Source organism: Microchirus variegatus (assembly GCF_963457635.1).
Source record: "Microchirus variegatus genome assembly, chromosome: 12".
Classification (NCBI taxonomy): domain Eukaryota; kingdom Metazoa; phylum Chordata; class Actinopteri; order Pleuronectiformes; family Soleidae; genus Microchirus; species Microchirus variegatus.
In genome coordinates, this window is record NC_139813.1 from 20,769,552 (window position 1) to 20,791,438 (window position 21,887).

At 42.0% G+C, this 21,887-nt stretch overlaps 1 protein-coding gene across 1 annotated transcript in view; it reads left to right on the forward strand.

The window, feature by feature from the left end:
* Positions 1-204: 204 nt before the first annotated feature.
* The window catches only part of kcnk3a (potassium channel, subfamily K, member 3a), a gene marked incomplete at both ends in the record, with an annotated part of 34,980 nt that continues 13,297 nt past the window's right edge, over positions 205-21,887 (forward strand). Inside the window, one exon of the mRNA XM_083898374.1 lies at positions 205-487. Within this exon, the coding sequence (XP_083754500.1) occupies positions 205-487 (283 nt within the window). The remainder of the gene's footprint in view (positions 488-21,887) is intronic.

Consider the following 21,887-nt stretch of genomic DNA (forward strand, 5'->3'; position numbering starts at 1 on the left):
GTTGGTGCTGAATGAACAGCTCCTCATAAAGTCCTCAGAGAGCTGCCGGAGCTCAGTCAGTCAGAGCGCCCTCACAGCCATGAGCCCGCCGAGCTCCCCGTCCTCCAGAGCCGCGCTGACTCCCGTGCCCCTGCGCCCCTGACGCGCGCACACACACACACGCACACAAACACACACACAAACGCGCGCGTGCGCCACACCACCATGAAGAGGCAAAACGTGCGGACCCTCGCGCTCATCATCTGCACCTTCACCTACCTGATGGTCGGCGCCGCGATCTTCGACGCGCTGGAGTCCGGGAAGGAGACGAGCCAGCGGCGGGAGCTGGACCTGCGGCGAGAGGAGCTGCTCCACACCTTCAACCTGTCCGCGGGGGAATTCGAAGAGCTGGAGAAGGTGGTGCTGCAGCTCAAGCCGCACAAAGCCGGCGTGCAGTGGAAATTCACCGGCTCCTTTTACTTCGCCATCACTGTGATCACCACCATAGGTAAGAGGTCAACTTTGTCTTTAACTTCAGCAACAAAAAAAAAAAAGTTGATATGGATCATTCATCATTATGTGAGCTTATGCTCCACGTGTCCACAGAAACCTCAGAGCTATAAAATATGATTTAGCTTTATTTTTCATAAGATTTTTTTAATAAGACCTTATTTATGGTGAGTGTACAATATGTCTTACTTTAAGGGCTTTAAATATCAGTGTGTAACTTATTAAATAACATTTTATACACAGTTAAACTCAATAATGTAACAGGAAACACAAAAATACTTGACTAATTCTAACTTTAAAACACCTTCAAATGTAGTTATTTACATTATGGGGACTTGATTTTTGTCCCCATAATGTGACTGTCTAAACAAGGTCCCCACAACATAAGGGAAACCAGACACACACACACACACTTTTTGTTTTGACATTTAGCAACGAAAAATGCCCAAAAGAAAACTTTAAAATGTACATTTTTTTATCGTCACAGCATCTCAGAGAGGCAACAGGCAACAACGTGACGTCATGAATCCATTGCTTATGTTAGAGCCTTGTGACAAACGGCAGTAAAACAAACAAAAAAAAAGCTGTACGAGATAGAGATGATGCATTAATTATATGGCATCTGTGACTAATATGCTGTATAGTCTGAGAATGTCTGTGTATTCATCACCTTTGGCTTCCTATGTGGCAGTTTATTATACACTGTATAAAACCGGATTTAAGATCCATATTGGATTAGTCAGACACTGACTATTAAGTATGTTGGTTTTTTTTTAAACACAGCAGAGGTATTTATAGAAGTCTGACACTCACGAAATGTGTGCTGCTTCACAATAGATGGCAAATCTGTCACTGCTGTACTGTTGTCTTTGGAGATTTGAACCTGTTTTTTTTGTTGTTGTCGTCGCTGTTGTTGTTGTTGTTGTTGTTGTTGTTGTTGGAGAAATTGTCCCACAATCAGTGTCACCAGAGTCATTTGTTGCCAGGGGTCATTTCAAAGTCACACTTTCAGCAGCAAGTGAAGACATCGACATCTCTCCAAATATATATATATATATATATTTATATATATGACCTAATCTTCTTTTGCTTTCAACTTAAGATTATCATATGCTTCGGGAAAGTGGCGTTATGAGGCAGTAATTCTGTCTCATAACGCCTCACAGCATCACATCATCAGCCCCTGGCGATTTACTCATATTATTATTACACAAGCAGCTCAGCTTCAGTCAGTCCACTGTGTTCTGACACTGATCAAGTTCAAGATGACACAAGTCTGACCTCTTAAATATGAGTTTTATTTGCCATATATTATCATTATTATTATTATTATTATTATTATAATAATGTCACGTATTCCAGCCGTACGCTATGATCCATGTGCTATTGCATTGTGAAATCATGCATGGTTTGTTTACATATGCAGATTTCCTCTTCCAGAAGCGTCACATAACATCTTATCACTCTTTATCTTTATCTCCGTCCACCTCCGTCTGATCCCTCCCTGCTGTATTTAGTGACCGGGGCGGCGGGTTGTCAGTAGTGACCTGTGACTTGTAACCCTATCGGAATCAGATGCAGCCGACTAATTGCACACTAAACCCAACCCCGGGTGTGTGTAACGGCGTTCTGTAATTGTGAGCCCCCGAGGCTGCTACAAACACTGTGATTGGAGTTTCAGCCTGACATCAAGTATTAATGACAACACCAGACCCTCGCTGTTCCGTTGGCCTTCTGGCACACGACAGCAGCACTGTAGATACTGTACTGTACACTTGATATCACGCCGCCATGTCTTACACTGTATCTGAAAATACAATTTAATACACTTTTTTTTAAACTAAGGCAGCGATTTATTTAACTTTTGTTGCTGTAAAACTCAGATTAAAATTTGTGCCACCAGCTTGAGCATAAAAATAGTCTTGAACCTCATATTTTTTTTCAAATTCTAATTAAATTCATTTCACAAAATGAGGATTCCTCAGGATCCCAACACAGGACGCCCGCAAGGACCAGAGAGTTTGTAACATGAATGAGAGCAAATAAGTATTTTTAATAGTGCGCGACAGTTCAATTGTACGAAAGCAAACAATGCTCCGGGAAAAGCAATGAATAAATATAAATTTTTTGATGGAGTGGAGAGCTGCAGACACACGCGACGAGATGTGGCGACGGTACACGCTCTACTAATAATTTAACATAAGTGAGGAGGGGAGGAGACAGCGGCGCAATCGGTAATCAGTCATCATTTTCCACAGGAAAGACAAAGGGGAGGTGGAGGGCAGGGTGTCTGTTTACTGTCTGAGCAATGTGACAAACATGGCACACTCTTAGAAATAAACGGTTCCAAAAGGGTTCTTCTGCAAGGGCTGAGGTTCTACCTGGAATGTAAGGGTTTTTCAAGGGTTTTTGGTAACACTATTGGTTCCAGTAAGAACCATTTTGATCCAGAGAACCCTTTAAAACCACTTTCCTGAATAAAGGGTTTTAAAAGGGGTTCTTGGTGGAACCCTCCAAAGGTTTTTTTTTAGAAAAAGGTTCTACCTGGAGCTGATGAAGGTCTAGTGTCTACAAATTATGCTTCATCCCATTTTACCCCTTTGTTTTAGTCCCATACGTCTCCGTTTTGTGCGTTCACATGTAGGTTGTTCTGATTCTTGTTGGAGTAGAAATGTAAGGTGACGTATAAACGTTAACTTGCCCTTCAAACTACACTCTTAGAAATAAAAGTGTTAAGTAGAACCATATAAGGTTCTTCGGCTTGTCCTCATAGGAGAACCCTTTTTGGCTCCAGGTAGAACCTTTTTATAAAGGTTCCACCAAGAACCCTTTTAAAACCCTTTATTCAGGAAAGTGGTTTTAAAGGGTTCTCTGGATCAAAATGGTTCTTACTGGAACCATTAGTGTTACCAAGAACCCTTTCTTGAAGGGTTTTTCAGAAGCAAATGGTTCCAGGTAGAACCTCAGCCCTTGAAGAAGAACCCTTTTTGGAACCCTTATTTCTAAGAGTATAGTGTGATCCAATCCAAACTGATTAATTTGTTTTGTGGACAAAATCTGACAGGTTAAGGTTTGGGAAACAAATACTGAATTAATTAAATAATTGATGGATTGATCTATTTTTAACATTTAATCTGTAGTTGCAGCAATAACAACAGGTGACAATGTTTTCGCAAATGACATTCTTGAAGGGTTGTTCCATTTTCTAAGGCAAGGATGTAAACACTAACCCTTGTAAAACAGCTTTAAAGGTCAAGGGGTCAATATGACTAGTGGGATTCAGCCTCAGTTACATCTAATGGAGGATTCCTTCGCTCACTTTGCTCCCACCTTTTCCCATGCAGATCAGGGAACTACGGTGGCCTATACATACCAGTGAGCTTTATTCTAAGGCTACAAAAGAAAACAAATAGTATTTTAAAAAGTGATTATACACTGATAGAAACATACTTTTTTTTTACATTTTTGCCATTAAACCACACAGTGGACTGTTAATGACACGACGTGAACACCACCGTCTTATCCGATGTGCTGTGAGACGGCTGATAAGAGCACAAGCATGTGATACTACGACATACATGCATGTTCGTCACAGGCAGATGGCAGATAGTTTTTTTTTTTTTTTTTTTTTTAAGCGCATGTTGACATATAGCACAGTGGTCTTTGTGTGTGTCAGGCCATATAACACAACAGTGTGATTACACAAGCCAAATTGAAGGATTACCTTCAACCTAATTACGCACGCACACCAAACCCGCCATTGTCTCTGACCTGTGTTGACACTGAGCCGCAGAGAGATCAGATCTGCTTTTTTAGAATTCATTTTGGGAGCATAGAGGTTCAAAAACAGGTCTTAGTTCCTGTTTGAAAACATCAGACCTTTAGAGTGAAAGTCCAGTAATCCTTTACTTAACCATATAAGGTTCTTCGGCTTGTCCTTATAGGAGAACCCTTTTGGAGGGTTCCACCAAGAACCCTTTTAAAACCATTTATTCAGGAAAGGGGTTTTAAAGGGTTCTCTGGATCAAAATGGTTCTTACTGGAACCATTAGTGTTACCAAGAACCATTGAACAACCCTTTCTTGAGGAAAGGGTTTTTCAGAAGCAAATGGTTCCAGGTAGAACCTTAGGACCTTGTAGAAGGACCCTTTTGGAACCCTTATTTCTAAGAGTGTGCCATGTTTGTCACATTGCTCAGATCTTTCCTCAGACAGTCGGCTTGTCCTCATAGGAGAACCCATTTTGGCTCCAGGTAGAACCTTTCTATAAAGGTTCTTCTACCAAGAACCCCTTTAAAACCCATTATTCAGGAAAGGGGTTTTAAAGGGTCATTACTGGAACCATTAGTGTTACCAAGAACCTTTGAAAAAGGGTTTTTCAGAAGCAAATGATTCCAGGTAGAACCTCAGGACCTTGTAGAAGAACCCTTTTGGAACCCTTATTTCTAAGAGTGAACAGGGAGAGTGAAGGCAGAATGAGACAGACAAAAAGAGAGAATATGATTTGTTTGCAATCTTTACGGAGTGACCTTTTTAGTCCATTAATCTCACTGAGATTTCTAATCTCTGAAGCCATTAACCTTCCACTCGGACTAATAAACAAAACTTTTATTTTGGACAGGACTCATAAAGGTCACCATATGGTTGTATTTATTCAAACATTCCATGGAAATCGCATGATTTCGCTTGGATTTTTTTTTTTTTTTTAAATATAATTGTGAATCACCTCCTGTAAAATAGTTTTGTTTTGTTCAAAGATCATTTGGCTGATTCAGATGTGGCAGCAGCAGACGTGAGCTCAGTGTTTCGACAGAGCAGTTCATCGTTTTGAATGTGTAAACAATGGCAGAAGAGAGAAACAATGAATACAAATGCGTCCATGTGTGTGTGTGTGTGTGTGTGTGGGGTCTATGTTCCCAAAAGAGAGAGAGAAATCCACAGAATGGTGAAGATGGAGGACGGTTTGCTAAGGCCTCGCCGCTCTTCCATCGCGTTAAAAGTAGCTTGGATCAGAGAAGTGAGGACATTCCAGCTCTGTCTCCATGAGGACGTTCGCTCGCTGATGCACTGGGCAGCTACAAAGTGAGGAGGAAGCACATTAGTGTTTTTAACATTCACCAGACCAGTCGCTCACATGCTCGGTAAATCCCTCTCTGGGCTGAGCGCGGAATCTGATGTGTGCATGTGTGCTCTGACAATGAATAAATTATCCCATCGTTCCTGCAGGTTTTTCGCCGCCGCCGCCGGCGTGGCCTCATGAGTCAGCGCTGACGTGACGGAGTTCGTTTGTGTATAATTAGAGGGTGTGTCCTGAATAATTAATGGTAATTACGTACAGTATAGTAATAGTCGTTATTATTTAGTCATCTTAAGAGGTGAGTGCAGTAAGTGGCTGAGTGCTCAACAGAACCTACGTCTTGACGGCTATTTCATATTCAACGATCATTAGACAGCTACAATATGTGTGTGTGTGTGTGTGTGTGTGGCAGTAAAAACACCTCTGGTTGAACGTTCACACCAGTGCGGATGCTATTAATGGAATCTTGTGTACGCCAGTGAAAATAACTGTCATGTGCTTTATTTACTGGATATTCTGGCATGTTGCTTTAAGGCTGTCATTTTAGAACTGAAATTCAGATAATTATTAATAGAATATACAGCCTAGAAGAGCACCAGAGCATCTGAAGAAACAACAGTGTTGTCAATTCAAGAAGAAAGAGACCAGGAGCAGATATGCAGATGACAACTGTGTCAACTTATAAGTTTATACAGGACAGTGATGTCAGAGGTTTAAACTACAGTCATTTATATAAGCAGCAGCAGAAATTGTTGAAAAATTAAATTAAATTATAGCATAATAATAATAATAATAATAATAAAGATATACGCCAAATCCTAGATGGCTGTCAAGAGGATTTTTTCTTCATTTCGGGCTGGACGATGTTCCCACTGAATTCTGCAAAATTTGGTGCAACTAAATTTTGACCCGCTCCATAGGTGTTTGAACTGTTGGGGGCGCTACTGAGCCATTTTGCATTAGTTATTCGCAAGTCCATAATTTTACCGAATTTTTCACCAGTTCTGATGTGTGTGTGGCAGTTTCCTAGGGGGTCAAATTCAAATTTCCCCGCTCGGTCCCTAGGGTCCTCGCACCCTGTGTGCTCGGTCCCTAATAATGGTGTTTCCTAGGGTTTCATCAGGGTTTCTCAAACCTGATCCACTGGAGTTGTTTCCCTGCTCCAACACACCTGATTCAAATGGTCAGCTCATCAGTAAGCTCTGCAGAAACCTCATAATGACGCCTTTATTTGTGTATAAGTGTCAGAGGAATGAAACTTGAGTGCACATTTGGCCTTGGATCCACTTTGAATCCATGTGAAAAATAACACTGTAACTCCATGTTGTTTTGTTGTGAAAATGGAGGCGACAAGTAAGCTAGAGCAGACAATTATGTCACCAGAGAGTCATGAAAAATGCTGTGTGGAAGTATGTCAGGTGCTGCAGTACTATAGTATATGGCAAGGATTTGAAGGAACAGCATGTCGCATAATGTTGGTTCAAACTTGATTTTTGTCCAAAGCGACAGCTCTGCTCTGCTTAAAGCCGCGGTCGGCAGCAGGATAGCTGAAAATCTACAGTAATTGATTTTCCGGTTATTAAAATGCTCCTCATCAGATGTGCGTGGACAGATGCACTCATCAAATATGTAGCAGATGACCAGAGGCAATCTCTCCATCTCTGACACGCTCTGTCAATATTGACACTTTTTTTTTTTTATTGCATTTACTGTATACTATACGCACTCTGTTTCACACTCTTTCCTTTTTGAGGTTTCTGTGCAAAGTTTTTGTTGTCAGAGCTACGGCGTCACCTGTGCTGTGATGTCATTGGTCAAAGTCTCCTGTGATTCTACATATTTAGTTCTGAGGCTGTAAAAAGAGCCCGTATGGATGAGGAGGTGGTTTATAATCTCATCTATGATAACAAGAGCATGTTTCAGTTTACAGTTTTGATTGAATTGGGGTTTGCGGTTTGATCCAAGGCCATCTGATGAGCTGCTGCTGCTGCTGCTGCTGATTTATAGATGATTCATAGGATGAGGTCACAGTTAACACTGTGGTGGTTGAATGAAGGAGCCCCAAACAGAACACACTTCCTGTCATCGCCTCGAGTGCTGAGCTGCAGAGCGAGTCCTATGGTGTGGAACAGAACCATTCCATTTGTTGTGTACCCTTCCCTTTGGGTACCAGAGTATTGGTACAGTACTAGCTAGTACTAGCGAGCTAGCTAGACTCATGACGGTAACAAGCGTCACCCTCCTTGTGACCGGTGTTTCTTCAATGCATTGCAGTCTATTCTCATACACATTTTGACATCAGCCAAAAAAGGTACTGTTCTCAGGCCAAAAACAAGTCTGACTGAGGGCTTTATCTTTCCAAACCGTACCATGCTGGACCGTGATGGAAACGCGGCTATAGAGAAGCACGGAGATGTAGTGTGACGTCAGAAAAAGTCAATCTACACACGAGTGGTCGTAGCTGGAGAAAGACCCAGAGCATAGTGACACCTACACATTTATACCTGAGGAACATCCCTTAAACATCTCTTTGTCTGGGAAGGGGTCTGCCCTTCCAGGTCGTGCGTTCACATCCCTTTGTCTATGACAAAGGTAGAGGTATCTTGCTGATGTTGTAGTTAGGTGCGAGTTGAGGCTAGACTTCCTAATTTGAATACACAAAAGGACCTGATATGTTGTGTTAGGAAGGGGGGGCAGCTCTAGCTCTGAGACAAAGACATTAAATTTGCCATTACAGGTCCAAAAAGTGCAAACAGTGTGTGGCATTTGCAGCGTATACATGTATATGTTCACATTAATAACATTTATTTTAAAAACTTGACCTAGACTCCGTGTCTCTGAGTCCATCCCCGTCACGCGGCTGTCAAAACTCTGAAGGGCTAAAGGGATTTCTCACGGCCAGTTTGTTTGATTCGTGCTCTTTTATGTTGCCAAGGTTAAAAGAAGATCAGAAACTTTGCAACACAGGGGAAACACAGGGAGCTTAAGTCCGCCGGCTTTCATCCCGCTGCATCTGATGGAGGCTTATGCAACACGTTAAGCTTGTGAGCTGAATGAAATAACAGGAACTGAGGCTGAGGCACCTGAAAAAAGCTTCTAATTTGACTAAATGTTCAAAAAAACCTGGCAATACAATAAATCTATGTAGGTAAAATCATGTTTTACATGCTCTTGAACAGGAATTTTGAGAGGTTCTTCGGAAATAACAATTACCTAAATAACTACCGTTTAAAAGTTTGAGGTCACCCAAAAGTCACACTTTTATTCATCAAAAGAGTTGCAACATGAATAGAAAATATAGTCAAGACATTGACAAGAATAGAAATAATGTTTTTTATTCAAAATAATCATTTTGCCCTTTCGTCAAAGAACCAGCAAAACTGTGCTCACATCAGAGCACAATGGTTTTCTAATCATCAATCGCCTTCTAAGGCGATTAGCAAACACGATATACCATTAGAACAGTGGAGAGACCTAACCCTAACCCTAACCCTAACCCCATTGCTGGAAATTGGCCTCTATACACCTATGTACATATTCCATTGAAAACCAGACGTTTTCAGCTAGAATAGTCGTTTACCACATGAACAATCTATAGAGTGTATTTATGATTCATTTAATGTTAGATTCATTGAAAAAAAGAGCTTTTACTTCAAAAATAAGGACATTTCTAAGGATCCTCCAACGCTCTAACACACCTTAGTCAAATCATGTGTCATTATCAGGCTTCTGCAGTGTTTGCTGAAGAGCCGATCATTTGAATCAGGTGTGTTGGAGCAGGGTTCCCAGGACGAGGAGTGACAAAACTCTGATTTAGCAGGCGTTAATGAGCAGCTAATCTTTAATGAACACAGCAGCGATGCACTACAGTGAATGTTAAATGGACTTTGTCTTGTGATCATAGTTGCCGTATTGAAGAGTACACAATAGAGACCCTAATCGCTGTGTTTAATTGATTTTCCGTGTCATTCCCAACATCCATTCGCTTTAATTAAAACCCACATTCAGCCATGCTAATGCATGCATTTTAGATTCTCCATCTATTACACCCGCACTACTGTATAATGTAGGTGCAAGAGGTTGTGAGCGAGTGCTATTGGAGCTATTTTTGGCCCGACATGAGTTTGTTGCTCCTCCTGAAATCTAAAGGAGCAATGTCTTGAGAAAGTTGATAGAAGCTACTTTCAGTGCTGCCGCTGCTCCGTTCACATGGCCGGGGCCAATGTTTACCTATTCTACTTTGTCTGCGTTATGCTTTCGCCCCATCTCAATGGAAAGTTGAGCGCTCGCCTGACTCACTAAACAAAACATGACTTTGTATTTGTTAGGGCTTCTTAAATCCAGCTGGCGTGGCCTTGGATCCAAACCAAATAAAATAGTACACAGTAGTAGTGAGATCTCGAAAGTCGAGGACATGTAAAGTATCAGCTGTACCGCGGCCGAGTCTAACTCCTCCAAGGTTTATTTGATCAGACGTGTGAACTCCTTCCCCTGTTTTTTCGTCTGAATGGAAAATGGAAAAATGTGCATCATCTCATATCCTGGTCCTGCTGTATATTGAATTATGTGCCTCTTTTACAACCCAGAGCTCTCAGCGAGGCCTGGATATAGCCGCTCCATGATTGTTGTAATCCTTCCAGTGGAAATTTGAGATTAACTGAAGAAGTGTCCCCGCGTTCCAGACAATAAATATATGTTACAGCTCCATTAGTGCTGCAAATGACGAGAGGGATATAGCGCCTCGGTTTATTGGTTTATTGTGTGACTCTTTTATTTTACTATATGATTTAGGGAGAATTCCAATTCCTTACGTATCTGCATTTAAGGGGGTGTCCCATTTCTAAGTGACAAAATAACCCTCAACACTTGGTTTTGAGGGCCAGTTTAAGGGTTTAGATTGAGGGTTAAGATAGGAATGGGACCGTACCTATGTTCCCCGGGTCCTATGTTCCCCGGGTCCTATGTTCCCCGCTTTGTATGTGACCGGGGAACATAGGACCCTTTCTCTAACCCTAACCCTAACCCTACCCTTTTTCAAAAAAGGGTCCTATGTTCCCCTGTCACATACAAAGTGGGGAACATAGGACCTTTTTTGGAAAAACGGGGAACATAGGACCCGGGGAACATAGGTACGACCCCGATAGGAATTGGCCCTAAACTTCTAATCTAAAACAACTGCTCTACATTTGTTAAAATGTCTCTCAAACTGCGTTAAATAATGTATTTGATGGGAACTATTTTTAGCAGTGGATTTATACACATGCAGAGCTATTTAAGTATTTATAGCTACAGGATGGTAAAATGTGGTATTGTTTTAAAATGCACTGTAGCGCTTGTGTTTATCATAATGGAAGAAGTTGTCACTTAGAGTAACGACATGGTTTGCTAGCTTTCAGACAACAACGGAGCTCGGTGCTGATGAATACAGAGAGTGCAGCTGTTATTTCACACTGGATGCATTCATCTAAATATTAAACAACACTGTATACTACAATGATGTTGAATATTTACCCCCACGACTAGATTTGTGTGTGTATCTGTGTGTTGCACTGACAAGTCCATCATTAGCGTCGAGTGAGTGAAAGTCAAAGGGAAAAAAAAATGAAGTGCGTTGTGTGACCGTGTGATCGTGTGCGCAGAGTAAACCGACGAGGCTGTCTTTGTAAATAAGGCTCTGCCACTGTGTTTATCCTCTTGTGACCTGAAAAGGAAAGGTATTGCAAACTTGTTTCAGGAGACTTCAGAGAGCTGGGATGTGTTTCCAGGAAACGAGGCCGAGATGGAAAGGTTGTGGCTACTGTGCTCTCTTTTGGAGTTTACCAAAGAAAGCAAGGCTTTGTAGGAGAAGTTCAACAAGTGGAGTCCAACCTTATCGTTGTATAGTTTACTGTTATGTGACTCTATAGCCATACAGTATTATAGTAACTACAGTTATGGTTAAATATATAAGATGCTACATTTCTGCAATCAATTATCAAAAAAACAATGGAATTAAGGGTTTATATTTGTTATATGTTTGAGTAGTGTACTTACGGGCACTTTCACACCAGGATAGTCCAGGGGAATGGCGAAAAATTATTTGGTTTGGTTCAATTTCTTACTGCAATATTATAAGCAGACCAAACCACTTGGACAACTTGGACAATTTGCATTTCCCACTGTAAGTGAACCACACCAGTTCAGATGAACTTTCACACCTACCGAAATGAAGCAGCCTACACTCTTAGAAATAAGGGTTCCAAAAGGGCTGAGGTTCTACCTGGAACCATTTGCTTCTGAAAAACCCTTTTCCCAAAGAAAGGGTTTTTCAAGGGTTCTTGGTGACACTAATGGTTCCAGTAAGAACCATTTTGATCCAGAGAACCCTTTAAAACCCCTTTCCTGAATAAAGGGTTTTAAAAGGGTTCTTGGTGGAAACCTCCAAAAGGGTTCCAGGTGGAACCTTTATAAAAAAAAAAAAAAGGTTCTCCTATGAGGACAAGCCGAATAACCTTATGTGGTTCTGCTTAGCACTTTTATTTCTAAGAGTGTATCGTGGGAAACAAACTCTGGACTGTTGTGGACCAAACAGCTCTGGTGTGAATGCGCCCTACGTTAGCCCAAATGTTTCCAATACTCCTTAATCCATTGAAATATTTATTTGTATTGAAGGTAACTCAGCGCTTCATTGATTTTGGTCTCTGCTTAAACATCATCCACTCTGTGCAGCTGCTGCTATGTTTTATGTAACGTTTGCATTACATGTACTTTCAAACGCTCTATCCTCAGTAAATTGCCAGGACTCTTCAGTGTGAAGCCGTGCATCCACTGGTCCTGGCAATTATGTCACAATGAAAGCCTTGTTGAAGAGAAATTAGTGTTTCACTCAGGTACAGAACGTGTCGTGTTCGTCACACGAGCGGCAGATGAAATCATTAACCTTCTGCTCAGCGGAGCTGAGACTCACCAGCTGTAGTGAGGCTGTCTAGTCATGCTCTTCAGTAATGAGTGGAGTGAGACTGATGGGAGGGGGTGGTCGGTCAGTGTCATAGCAAGCTTATTGCTGCGTGGCATATGCAACTTTAATATAACATGAATACAAAGTAAACTTTGGGCGGAAAAAAGACCAAGAGGATCAGTCACTTAATCAGGAAGTGAGCAGAAGCTCATGATCCCATGCTGAGAAGTTAGTGGTGAGCTGTGTCTCACAACTGTTGCTTTCATTGACCTCCAATTTTGGAGTTTTGAAGGTCAAACCGAAATGTGACTGGTCTATGGACAATGTCCCCATTGGATCACCAGCTTGTCCTGTCCTTATTTTTGTCAGTTAGCAATGGAGCTGCAGTCGGACATGGTAGAGATCATGCACTCTTAGAAATAAAAGTGCTAAGTAGAACCATATAAGGTTCTTCGGCTTGTCCTCATAGGAGAACCACCAAGAACCCTTTTAAAACCCTTTATTCAGGGAAGGGGTTTTAAAGGGTTCTCTGGATCAAAATGGTTCTTACTGGAACCATTAGTGTTACCAAAAACCCTTGAAAAACACTTTCCCCGGGAAAGGGTTTTTCAGAAGCAAATGGTTCCAGGTAGAACCTCAGCCCTTGAAGAAGGACCCTTTTGGAACCCTTATTTCTAAGAGTGTGCGCAGAATTTAGCTTGACCAAAATTAAATGGCCCTTGTTGAATCCTAGAACTTGTATTGATGTTTTTTTTGCCACCATTTCTTTTTGAAAACCAGTCCATCCCTTGTTTGTTTATTAGATCACTTGTTGCTCAGGGATGGAAGGTCACATTTGAAGGAGCATCCTCCAAAATTTTGGAACACACCTATGGTGTCGGGTCCAGGCTGGCAAGCTTTCATTCTTCACTGTTAGATACAACTTCATTCTTTATACCAAGCTTTTACCGAAGATGAATGAAGATTTGCATGCAAAATGCATGTTATTCAGCTCTGAAAAGGCACCGAGAGGTCACCATTCAAACCCCGCTAACGCCATTCAACATTATGCACTCTTAAAGATTATGACGCAGTTCTAGCCGCTGCAGGTTATAACGTGTGCGAGAATTAATCCTGATTTTTTTTCCGTCCATTCGAGCCCATTTCATATGCACTGCCTGGAACGACTTGCATTGTGTTGAGCAAATTATAGGGAAATGTCAGAGATGGCACAAAAGCATCAAGAGATTTTCCTCAATAATGCTTAAGAGATACAATATTATGGCTCGCACTCGCGTGGTTGCAAATTGTCTGCATTTATTTCTTACAAAGATGCCTGAAAGCTGAAAAGTAATGTGCGCTTAGAAGCTCATTATTTGAACATTACCATGAGTGTGGCGTGTGTCTGTGTGTTCTTGTGTTCATGATTTTTTTTTGCGATTTGAACTCTCTTTACCCCTCGTTCGATAAACATTGTGTAATATTTCATTTTTCAACACAGAAATGGCGGAATCGTATCGGATCGTCTAAAGAAAATAGAACAATAGCAAAAGCCAATTTGACAATTTCTTCTTCTTCTACTGCATACGCAACACAAATGTCCCTTTGTTGCTATAAAAAGCCAAAGCACACACAAACTCACACATACACAAATTCTCCCCGAGGAGCACACAATGTCATGTAATGCTTCTCTCGCACACACTTCTCTCAGATGAGGGGGGGGGGGGTGTTATACCAGCTGAGTGTTGATTATATGCCCAAAGCGCTGAGCTGTCTCCCCCAGTGCCTGGAGATGGTGGAGCTCCAGTCACTTGAGCTTTCCCTCTGCAGTATGTGCTGCACATGTAGTGCATAACAATGTATGAAGAAGAAGAAGAAGAAGAACATATCTTTCCACGTCAAGCATGGTGTGGAAAAGTGTCTAAACACTGAGGCCAGGGCCTCATCATAACAACTAAGTGATTTCCTCACAACTCACTGGCTCCTGACGACTTCAGACGAGAGAGTGGGACACTGTTGAGCGCTGTGGTTACTCGGGTGTTGTATTAGCTTAACACTACTCCGACTGGCTCAGAGCGCCGGAATGATTCGGTCCGACAGCGCGAAGAGACTGCGGCTCGCCTGGCTTATACACTGTCTCCCAGGGGGAATTTTGTTTTCCAATTTGTTTCCAGCATCTGCTTAATCTCTCAACAAGCCAACCTGGATGAAGTGGACTGTCACACACTGGGGCATAATGATAATAACAATAACAGTGAAAGGTGAGTTGTGTTTATCCCCAAGGGCTGCGATCTGAACGCGAGGCTTATGAGTACACATTTAATATCCACACACACAAAAAAAAAAAAACTCCTGTGACAACCTCTGGCTAAAATAACAAGCTCCTAACCTATTTTTTCCCGGAATCATCTCAGTATTGCCGCTGTCAGAGATGATGCGTCTGCTTGCAATCTGCATGCTGATGTGCGTCGGTGGGTGTTTTGTCGTTCACGGTAACTGACACAAACATGAACAAAGGTGTTTTGAATGCCCTTTAATTCACACAGACTCAATAACTAACCCGGATCAGATGATTCTGAACAAAAAAAGCTCTTCTTTGTTGAGGCCGTGTTGCTCCGGGCACCTGTGAGGTCATGAAACACAATACAGGAAGTAGAGACCGCGGGTCGCATCTGCAGGCTAAACGCAGAAATGCCATGACTGTGAAGCATTATTATAGCGCGGATGTTGCAAAGTCATCTGCTAGGTATGTGTGCCCACATGTGCTTAATTGGTCAGTTGTTGCCACGTAGCTGAGGTCATACTGTATGCACTGACATTTAAGACCAAATGAATGAATCTGGGCCCTGAAGGTGCCAGGATGTTCAGCTGACTTTCTACCCCATGGTGCCTACTAATTTCAGCTTGTCGTGATATGGTTTTGGAGCAGTCAACCCTGACCTAGCTTGCGTTAAATAGAGTTACATTTGTAGCGTCATTGTCCCAGTTCACAAACACTTCACAAAGTTGATAGAAGCTAGCTGCGTTAATATAGAGCTAAATGTGTAGCTTCATGTCCCAGTTTCCAAACACTTGAGAAAGTTGATAGAAGCTAGCTGCATTAATATAGAGCTAAATTTGTAGCTTCATTGTCCCAGTTTACAAACACTTGACAAAGTTGATAGAAGCTAGCTGCGTTAATATAGAGCTACAATTGTAGCTTCATTGTCCAAGTTTACAAACACTTGAGAAAGTTGATAGAAGCTAGCTGCGGTAATATAGAGCTACATTTGTAGCTTCATTGTTCCAGTTTACAAACACTTGACAAAGTTGATAAAAGCTAGCTGCGTTAAGAGCTACATTTGTAGATTCATTGTCCTAGTTTACAAACACTTGAAAAAGTTGAAAGAAGCTAGCTGCGTTAATATAGAGCTACATTTGTAGCTTCATTGTCCCAGTTTACAAACACTTGACAAAGTTGATAGAAGCTAGCTGCGTTAATATAGAGCTACATTTGTAGCTTCATTGTCCAAGTTTACAAACACTTGAGAAAGTTGATAGAAGCTAGCTTGCGTTAAATAGAGCTACATTTGTAGCTTCATTGTCCTAGTTTACAAACACTTGAAAAAGTTGAAAGAAGCTAGCTTGCGTTAAATAGAGCTACATTTGTAGCTTCATTGTCCTAGTTTACAAACACTTGACAAAGTTGATAGAAGCTAGCTGCGTTAATATAGAGCTACATTTGTAGCTTCATTGTCCCAGTTTATAAACACTCGAGAAAGTTGATAGAAGCTAAGAAGCTAGCTGCGTTAATATAGAGCTACATTTGTAGCTTCATTGTCTGCCGAGCACTGATTCACTTTGTCTTTGAAAATTGCACAATATGCACTGGACATCTTTGTCATAAATAAATCACTGCTATTCTACTGCGCGTAAAACTAGTAAAGTAGCACCGAGTGTCCGCTGTTTGTATGTTTTGACATACTCTTGTATTTTGTCCAATTAATATTGGACACCATCTTCCTCTGTCATGAATGAATCAGAGGACAGACTGAAACATAAACCTGAGCAAAGTGACATTTACTCGTCCTTATTAAAGTTGTTGTTTTTTGTTTGTTTCTTTCTGTGGGTCCGAGACCGTCTGGATTTTCCACTTAACAAATATCACTGAGTAACTAAGTTGGTAGATAAAGTATTGTAAAGTAAAACATGTATGGAATGTATTCCCAGTCCTGCACTGCCCTGCATGTTCAAGACGCCTGATTCAGATGAATGGTTAATTATCAGGTTCTTTCAGAGCTGGATAATGAGCTGACCATTTGAATCAGATGTGTTGGAGCAGGACAAACATCTTTAGATGCAGAACAGTGGGTCCCTGAGGACCAAGATTGGGGAAACACTGCAATACAATATCAAGGAGAATTGCCTAACAAACCCTTTAAGGCAGTGTTTCCCAATCCTGGTCATCAGGGACTCTCTGCTCTGCATGTTTTTAGCTGTTTTTCCCCTGCTCCAACACACCTGATTCAAATAGTCAGCTCATCAACAAGCTCTGCAGAAGCCTGATAACGACTCATTTATTTGAATCAGGTGTGTTGGAGCGAGGAAACTTGCAGGTCACCACGACCAGGATTTAAAAAAAACAAAACAAAAAAAAACTCCTTCAGGGGCTTGAAAATCAACATTCTCCAGTGAACGTGTCATAGAAAATAGTTAAATTACAGAGTATAAAGAAACACATACGTCATACAGTTCAGTCACACACACTCCAAAAGAAAAAAAAATAACGACGTACTAGACTGATGTATTTGCAGAAACTCGTGTTAGCCAGGTCTGGTGAGGTGAACCTGCAGACTGAGCGGAGGTGGAACTGATGCTCAGCTGCTCTCACCATATGTGCAGCCCGAGGCGAGCGGTTACCTCACCAAGGTGACAAGGAAAACTGGACGCTCGCTCCGTAATAGTTTGGACGAAGCGTGTGCACGGTGTGTGTGTGCTGGGAGTGTTTTCCAACGTCGCAACGAGGAGGTAGCGGCCAGAGCTTCAAGGTCACTTCAGACGGGGGAATTCTGTTGATTTCACCTGCACACAATTGAATTGACCATTTTTACATAACTTTTTAACAGAAAAGAACATAAAGTGAAGGTAATAGTGTGTATAATCACTGCTAAGTGAGTAGCTTAAAATATAAACTTGTTTTTTTGGGGGGATAGAGCGGTGGATGGCAGTCACCAGTTGTGTTGAGGTTTCATGTAACACCTCGATGAGACCCATTACTCGATTTAATTGCCTCTGGTCATTAAGTCAGGTGCCAGCATTAGTCTCATGCATCATGTAACAACGACATACGATAGTTCTTCAAGGACGACGTTCAGACGACTCAGCCAGGATGTTGATACTCGCCTGGTATACAGTAGATTGTGTTGATGTAGATTGGAGTGTCTTGATGTTTCTCATTTCTTCAAATGGGCTTCAAGTGGTCCTGTTGCACATATATGTGAGTTATGGAGGTCTACTTACATACATTAACTTGCTTTTATGGTCAAAAACCTCCTAGTTGCTGTAAACGAGCCGATAGAAATCTCTCCTTACTGACGCTGTCCTCAGCCGAGGTGTTTCAGACTGAAATCTCACACCCAGAAGACAGACTGTGTTGTGATTGGCCAGCCAGCGTAGAGCCTTCCCAGCTGTCTTGTGATTGGCCAGTACCCGGAAGTGACATAATTAGCACAGCTCCCCCCTCTGGAACGGTGGATGCACTGCTACTCATTATCAAAACATTGTTTTAACAATGTTTAAAAATAGCTTCTTCACGACTCCCCGCCGCAGTCCCTTTTATGACTTTGACGCGGAGTCAGACCCAGAGTCAGAAGACACTGTCGCTCATGAAAAACACCTCCACAACGGACGTTATTCTTCTTCTGCGGTTCAATGTACGCAACCGGATGTGCCCGGACTAGTGCCCGGACCAGGAGGATCTGCTGTTCAGGAGAACCGCTGTTTACGTAACCAGAAGGGAGATCTCGCTGAGCCCGAGATTACAATAAAACACAGCGTTCTCAGCAATAGTTGAACTGGTTGTTTTCGAAACTTCAGGGCTTTGTAAACGAGGTAATGACGCAGATACACACTAAAAAACAGCGTTAATTGGAAGTTCCGGTCTAGGTCCGCTTTACTTCATTTTAGCTAAAGCATATCCCAGTGTCCAGACATGCTCTCTAATGTGAGAACACAAATGTCCGCAAATGTCACTGTGCACATTTTATAGGACTTTGCCCGTTAGCCCCCCCCCCCCCCCCACACACACACACACACACCTCAGTCAAATTTTCGGAAACTGTCCTTGTGAGCACATGTTGTGGGAGTGCAGCATGCTCGCCCCCAGGCGCGATAATCCCTCGCCTGAATGTTTCAGATATATTCCCGCTCTCGTACAACAACTTACTCGCTGTGTTCTTTTTTTGTGAAGGAGAGAAAAAAAAAAAAAAGTCCAGACCCAGTTTTCTGGACATTTTCCCCGTAATTTTTCGTGTCTGCAGAAAAGCTTATGTGAGACCTTACCCATGCAGCCAGAAACATGATGACGGACTTTTCAGATGTTGTTTTATACAGCAGCCAAGACACTGATGTGCACTCATGTATAAAGCTGAACATAAAAACACATTTAATGAGGTTAAAAAAAATATATATATCATACAATCTAGTCATTTGTGGTTGCCTTTTCCGATTAAAACCCTTTGTAAACAGGCACGATAATCGTTGCGCTGATGTGTGACCTTCTGTCTTCTCATTTAATCCTGTTTTTTTTTGGTTCTTTGTTGTCTCCCTCTTTTTTTTGCTGCGTAAACTGATCCTCGTGTGTGTGTGTGTGTGTGTGTGTGTTTTATGCCAGACCGCGGTGCCTCCCATTGGCCCGGGCATGTCAGTTTAGGACAGCATCTGCTCCGCCAGAGAGCAGCTGAATGAGCCGAACTGCGGCCACAACATGTGCGAGTACATCAGTGGAATCAGGTGACAGAGGCAGGTGACTGTGCGTCTCTTTGAATTTGCAGAGGAAAAAGTCGGAGAGGAGAGGAGACAAAGTCAAACGAGTAAAAAAAAACAAAAAAAACATGATATGCTCTAGACGAGCTATTTTTTATGTGCAGCATTTAGTTGAATAAAACATCCAGGCTGCAGTCCAAATGACCAGAAATCAGCAGGCAGGCGTGAAATAACCACGTCAAGCTTGTCACATATGTTTTGTTTAATGATGCAGAGCCGGTGCTGCTTTCACGTGCAATTTTCCATATGCTGGAAACCAGACAGATTTCCTCCCGAGTGTCAGGATTAACAAGCATAAAATGTTGTTTATGATGCACGATATCTGGCCTCTTGCTCAACACCGCGTGTGACGAAAGACAGCAACGCTGGAAATGAGAGTGGATCAGAGCACGGTTAACAGTGTGTGTGTGTGTGTGTGTGTGTGTGGATTTTTAGCAATCGTTGGCTGCGTTCACACTTGGCCCACTTCCTAGTCTGGAAGCAAGTGTGTCTCTGCTTTTTATATATTACACAGAAAATGATGCTCGTCATCCTCACCATCATCACCGGCTGTGACATGTGTAGCTAAGTATGCACACTCACTGTAGCCCAAAGTCTGTCTGTCTGTGTTTCCCATGAATTTTAAGTCAGATTTTTCCTGTGAAAAGTCGGACCAAAATAAAAGTGGGTATTGGTCCAATATCAGTTAGTGGTTATTGATGATTTGATGTGTTTACAGGGAAAAACATCATGATTTATACCTGACGCATGTTTACATGCACAGTTTAATAGAGCTAAGGCCGTAGTCCGACTAAGACAGTCAATCGGACAACCAGTCAAGTCTGATTATACATTTCCTGTTGAACGTCACAGAAAAACAAATATGTTAGCCAGTCCAAAAGTGGGTCTTCTTCGTAGATTTCGCTCTCGTCGATGCTATCGTGTTGTTTGTTCTTCTCTGGCAACAGCACTGCAGTTTATATGTCGTCTTCATCTACTTCTTAGAACTCTTAGAACGCCAAGTCCGACTCCAGTCCGACTTAGCGCATACATGCAAGAGTAATCGGACTATGAATTATCCAGAATTATCCAGGTATGATAGTCCGACTAAGACTATCTCGATTTTAGTCGGACTAACGTGTTTACGTGACATTAAGGAAACCAAATAATTGTCTTAGTCTGACTAAAATTGGACTTTTAACATGCATGTAAACACACTGACTGACTCACAACTGGCTGATGTTGCTGGTGAATCAGTTGGACCTTGATGTTTCAGACTCTGGTTCAGTTGATGTCATGAGAACAACATGGCAGCAACCACGCTGTGATAATTGGCTTCATATTTGCACAAGCGTAGCCTTGAAAAGGTGTTTGTCCATCTTTGTTTACAGTAGTATTTTGCAGGGAACTCACGCGGTGAAGGTGTCAACTTAAGTGTATGTCATTCTCTGTGATTGACAAGCACTTTGCCAAGTGGTAGCACGAGCGAGCGAGCGAGCGAGCCGGTCACATCATGTTTTGTAAATATTCCCCGCACAGGCCAGAGGCAATCATTTCACGTTTATTTGTTTCAAATGAAAAAAATACTAAATATATTTATTGCATTTCAAACACTACACTGTCCGGAGCTCTCAGACAAGACAGTTAGCAGCACTTCCTATGACGTCACCACTGAATTAACCACTAGACTAGCTCTATGTTCCAAAAGCACTATGAGGTTTGCCCTCCTTGCACTGTTCCGACCAGCGCTTTGAGATTACAATGTAGTAACCTCCACATTTCAAATACTGGCCTGGCCTTTCAATGGAGGGCGATTTTGTTGGCGCTGACAAGCCTGCGGTACGTGTTTTCAGGCAGGAACGAACCATACTCTTTGGGGAAGCGTGGATTTATCCCCAGCGCAATGTTCTCGACGGAACCGGCATCAGTCTGTTAGGGTCAGGGTAAGGGTTAGCATTCTGTATTCTGTAGGGCTTTTGGAACATAGGGGTGTAACCGCTAGAGCAGGGGTCACCAACGTGGTGCCCGCGGGCACCTGGTAGCCCGCGGGCAGCCAATATGGTGCCCGCGGGCTCACTTCACTTCACCTCACTTGCATGTATCCGTATGATCTGTCAGTAAAATATCTTTGATATTGTTTATAAAAACTGGTAATCGTTAGGATTAAGCACTGGAAGGAATGTGTATGCAGTTGAATGCATAATATTAATCATTTAAATGGTAAACAAACAAAAAAATATTATATGGTAGCCCTCCATATTATTTTTTACCCTTAAGGTAGCTCTCTGTCTCAAAAAGGTTGGTGACCCCTGCGCTAGAGGTTCATCACTTCATCATTCTCTTCACTAAACCATTAGACTATTACAACATGTTCTCTCCTTCTCTTCTTCATTCTAACACAGGC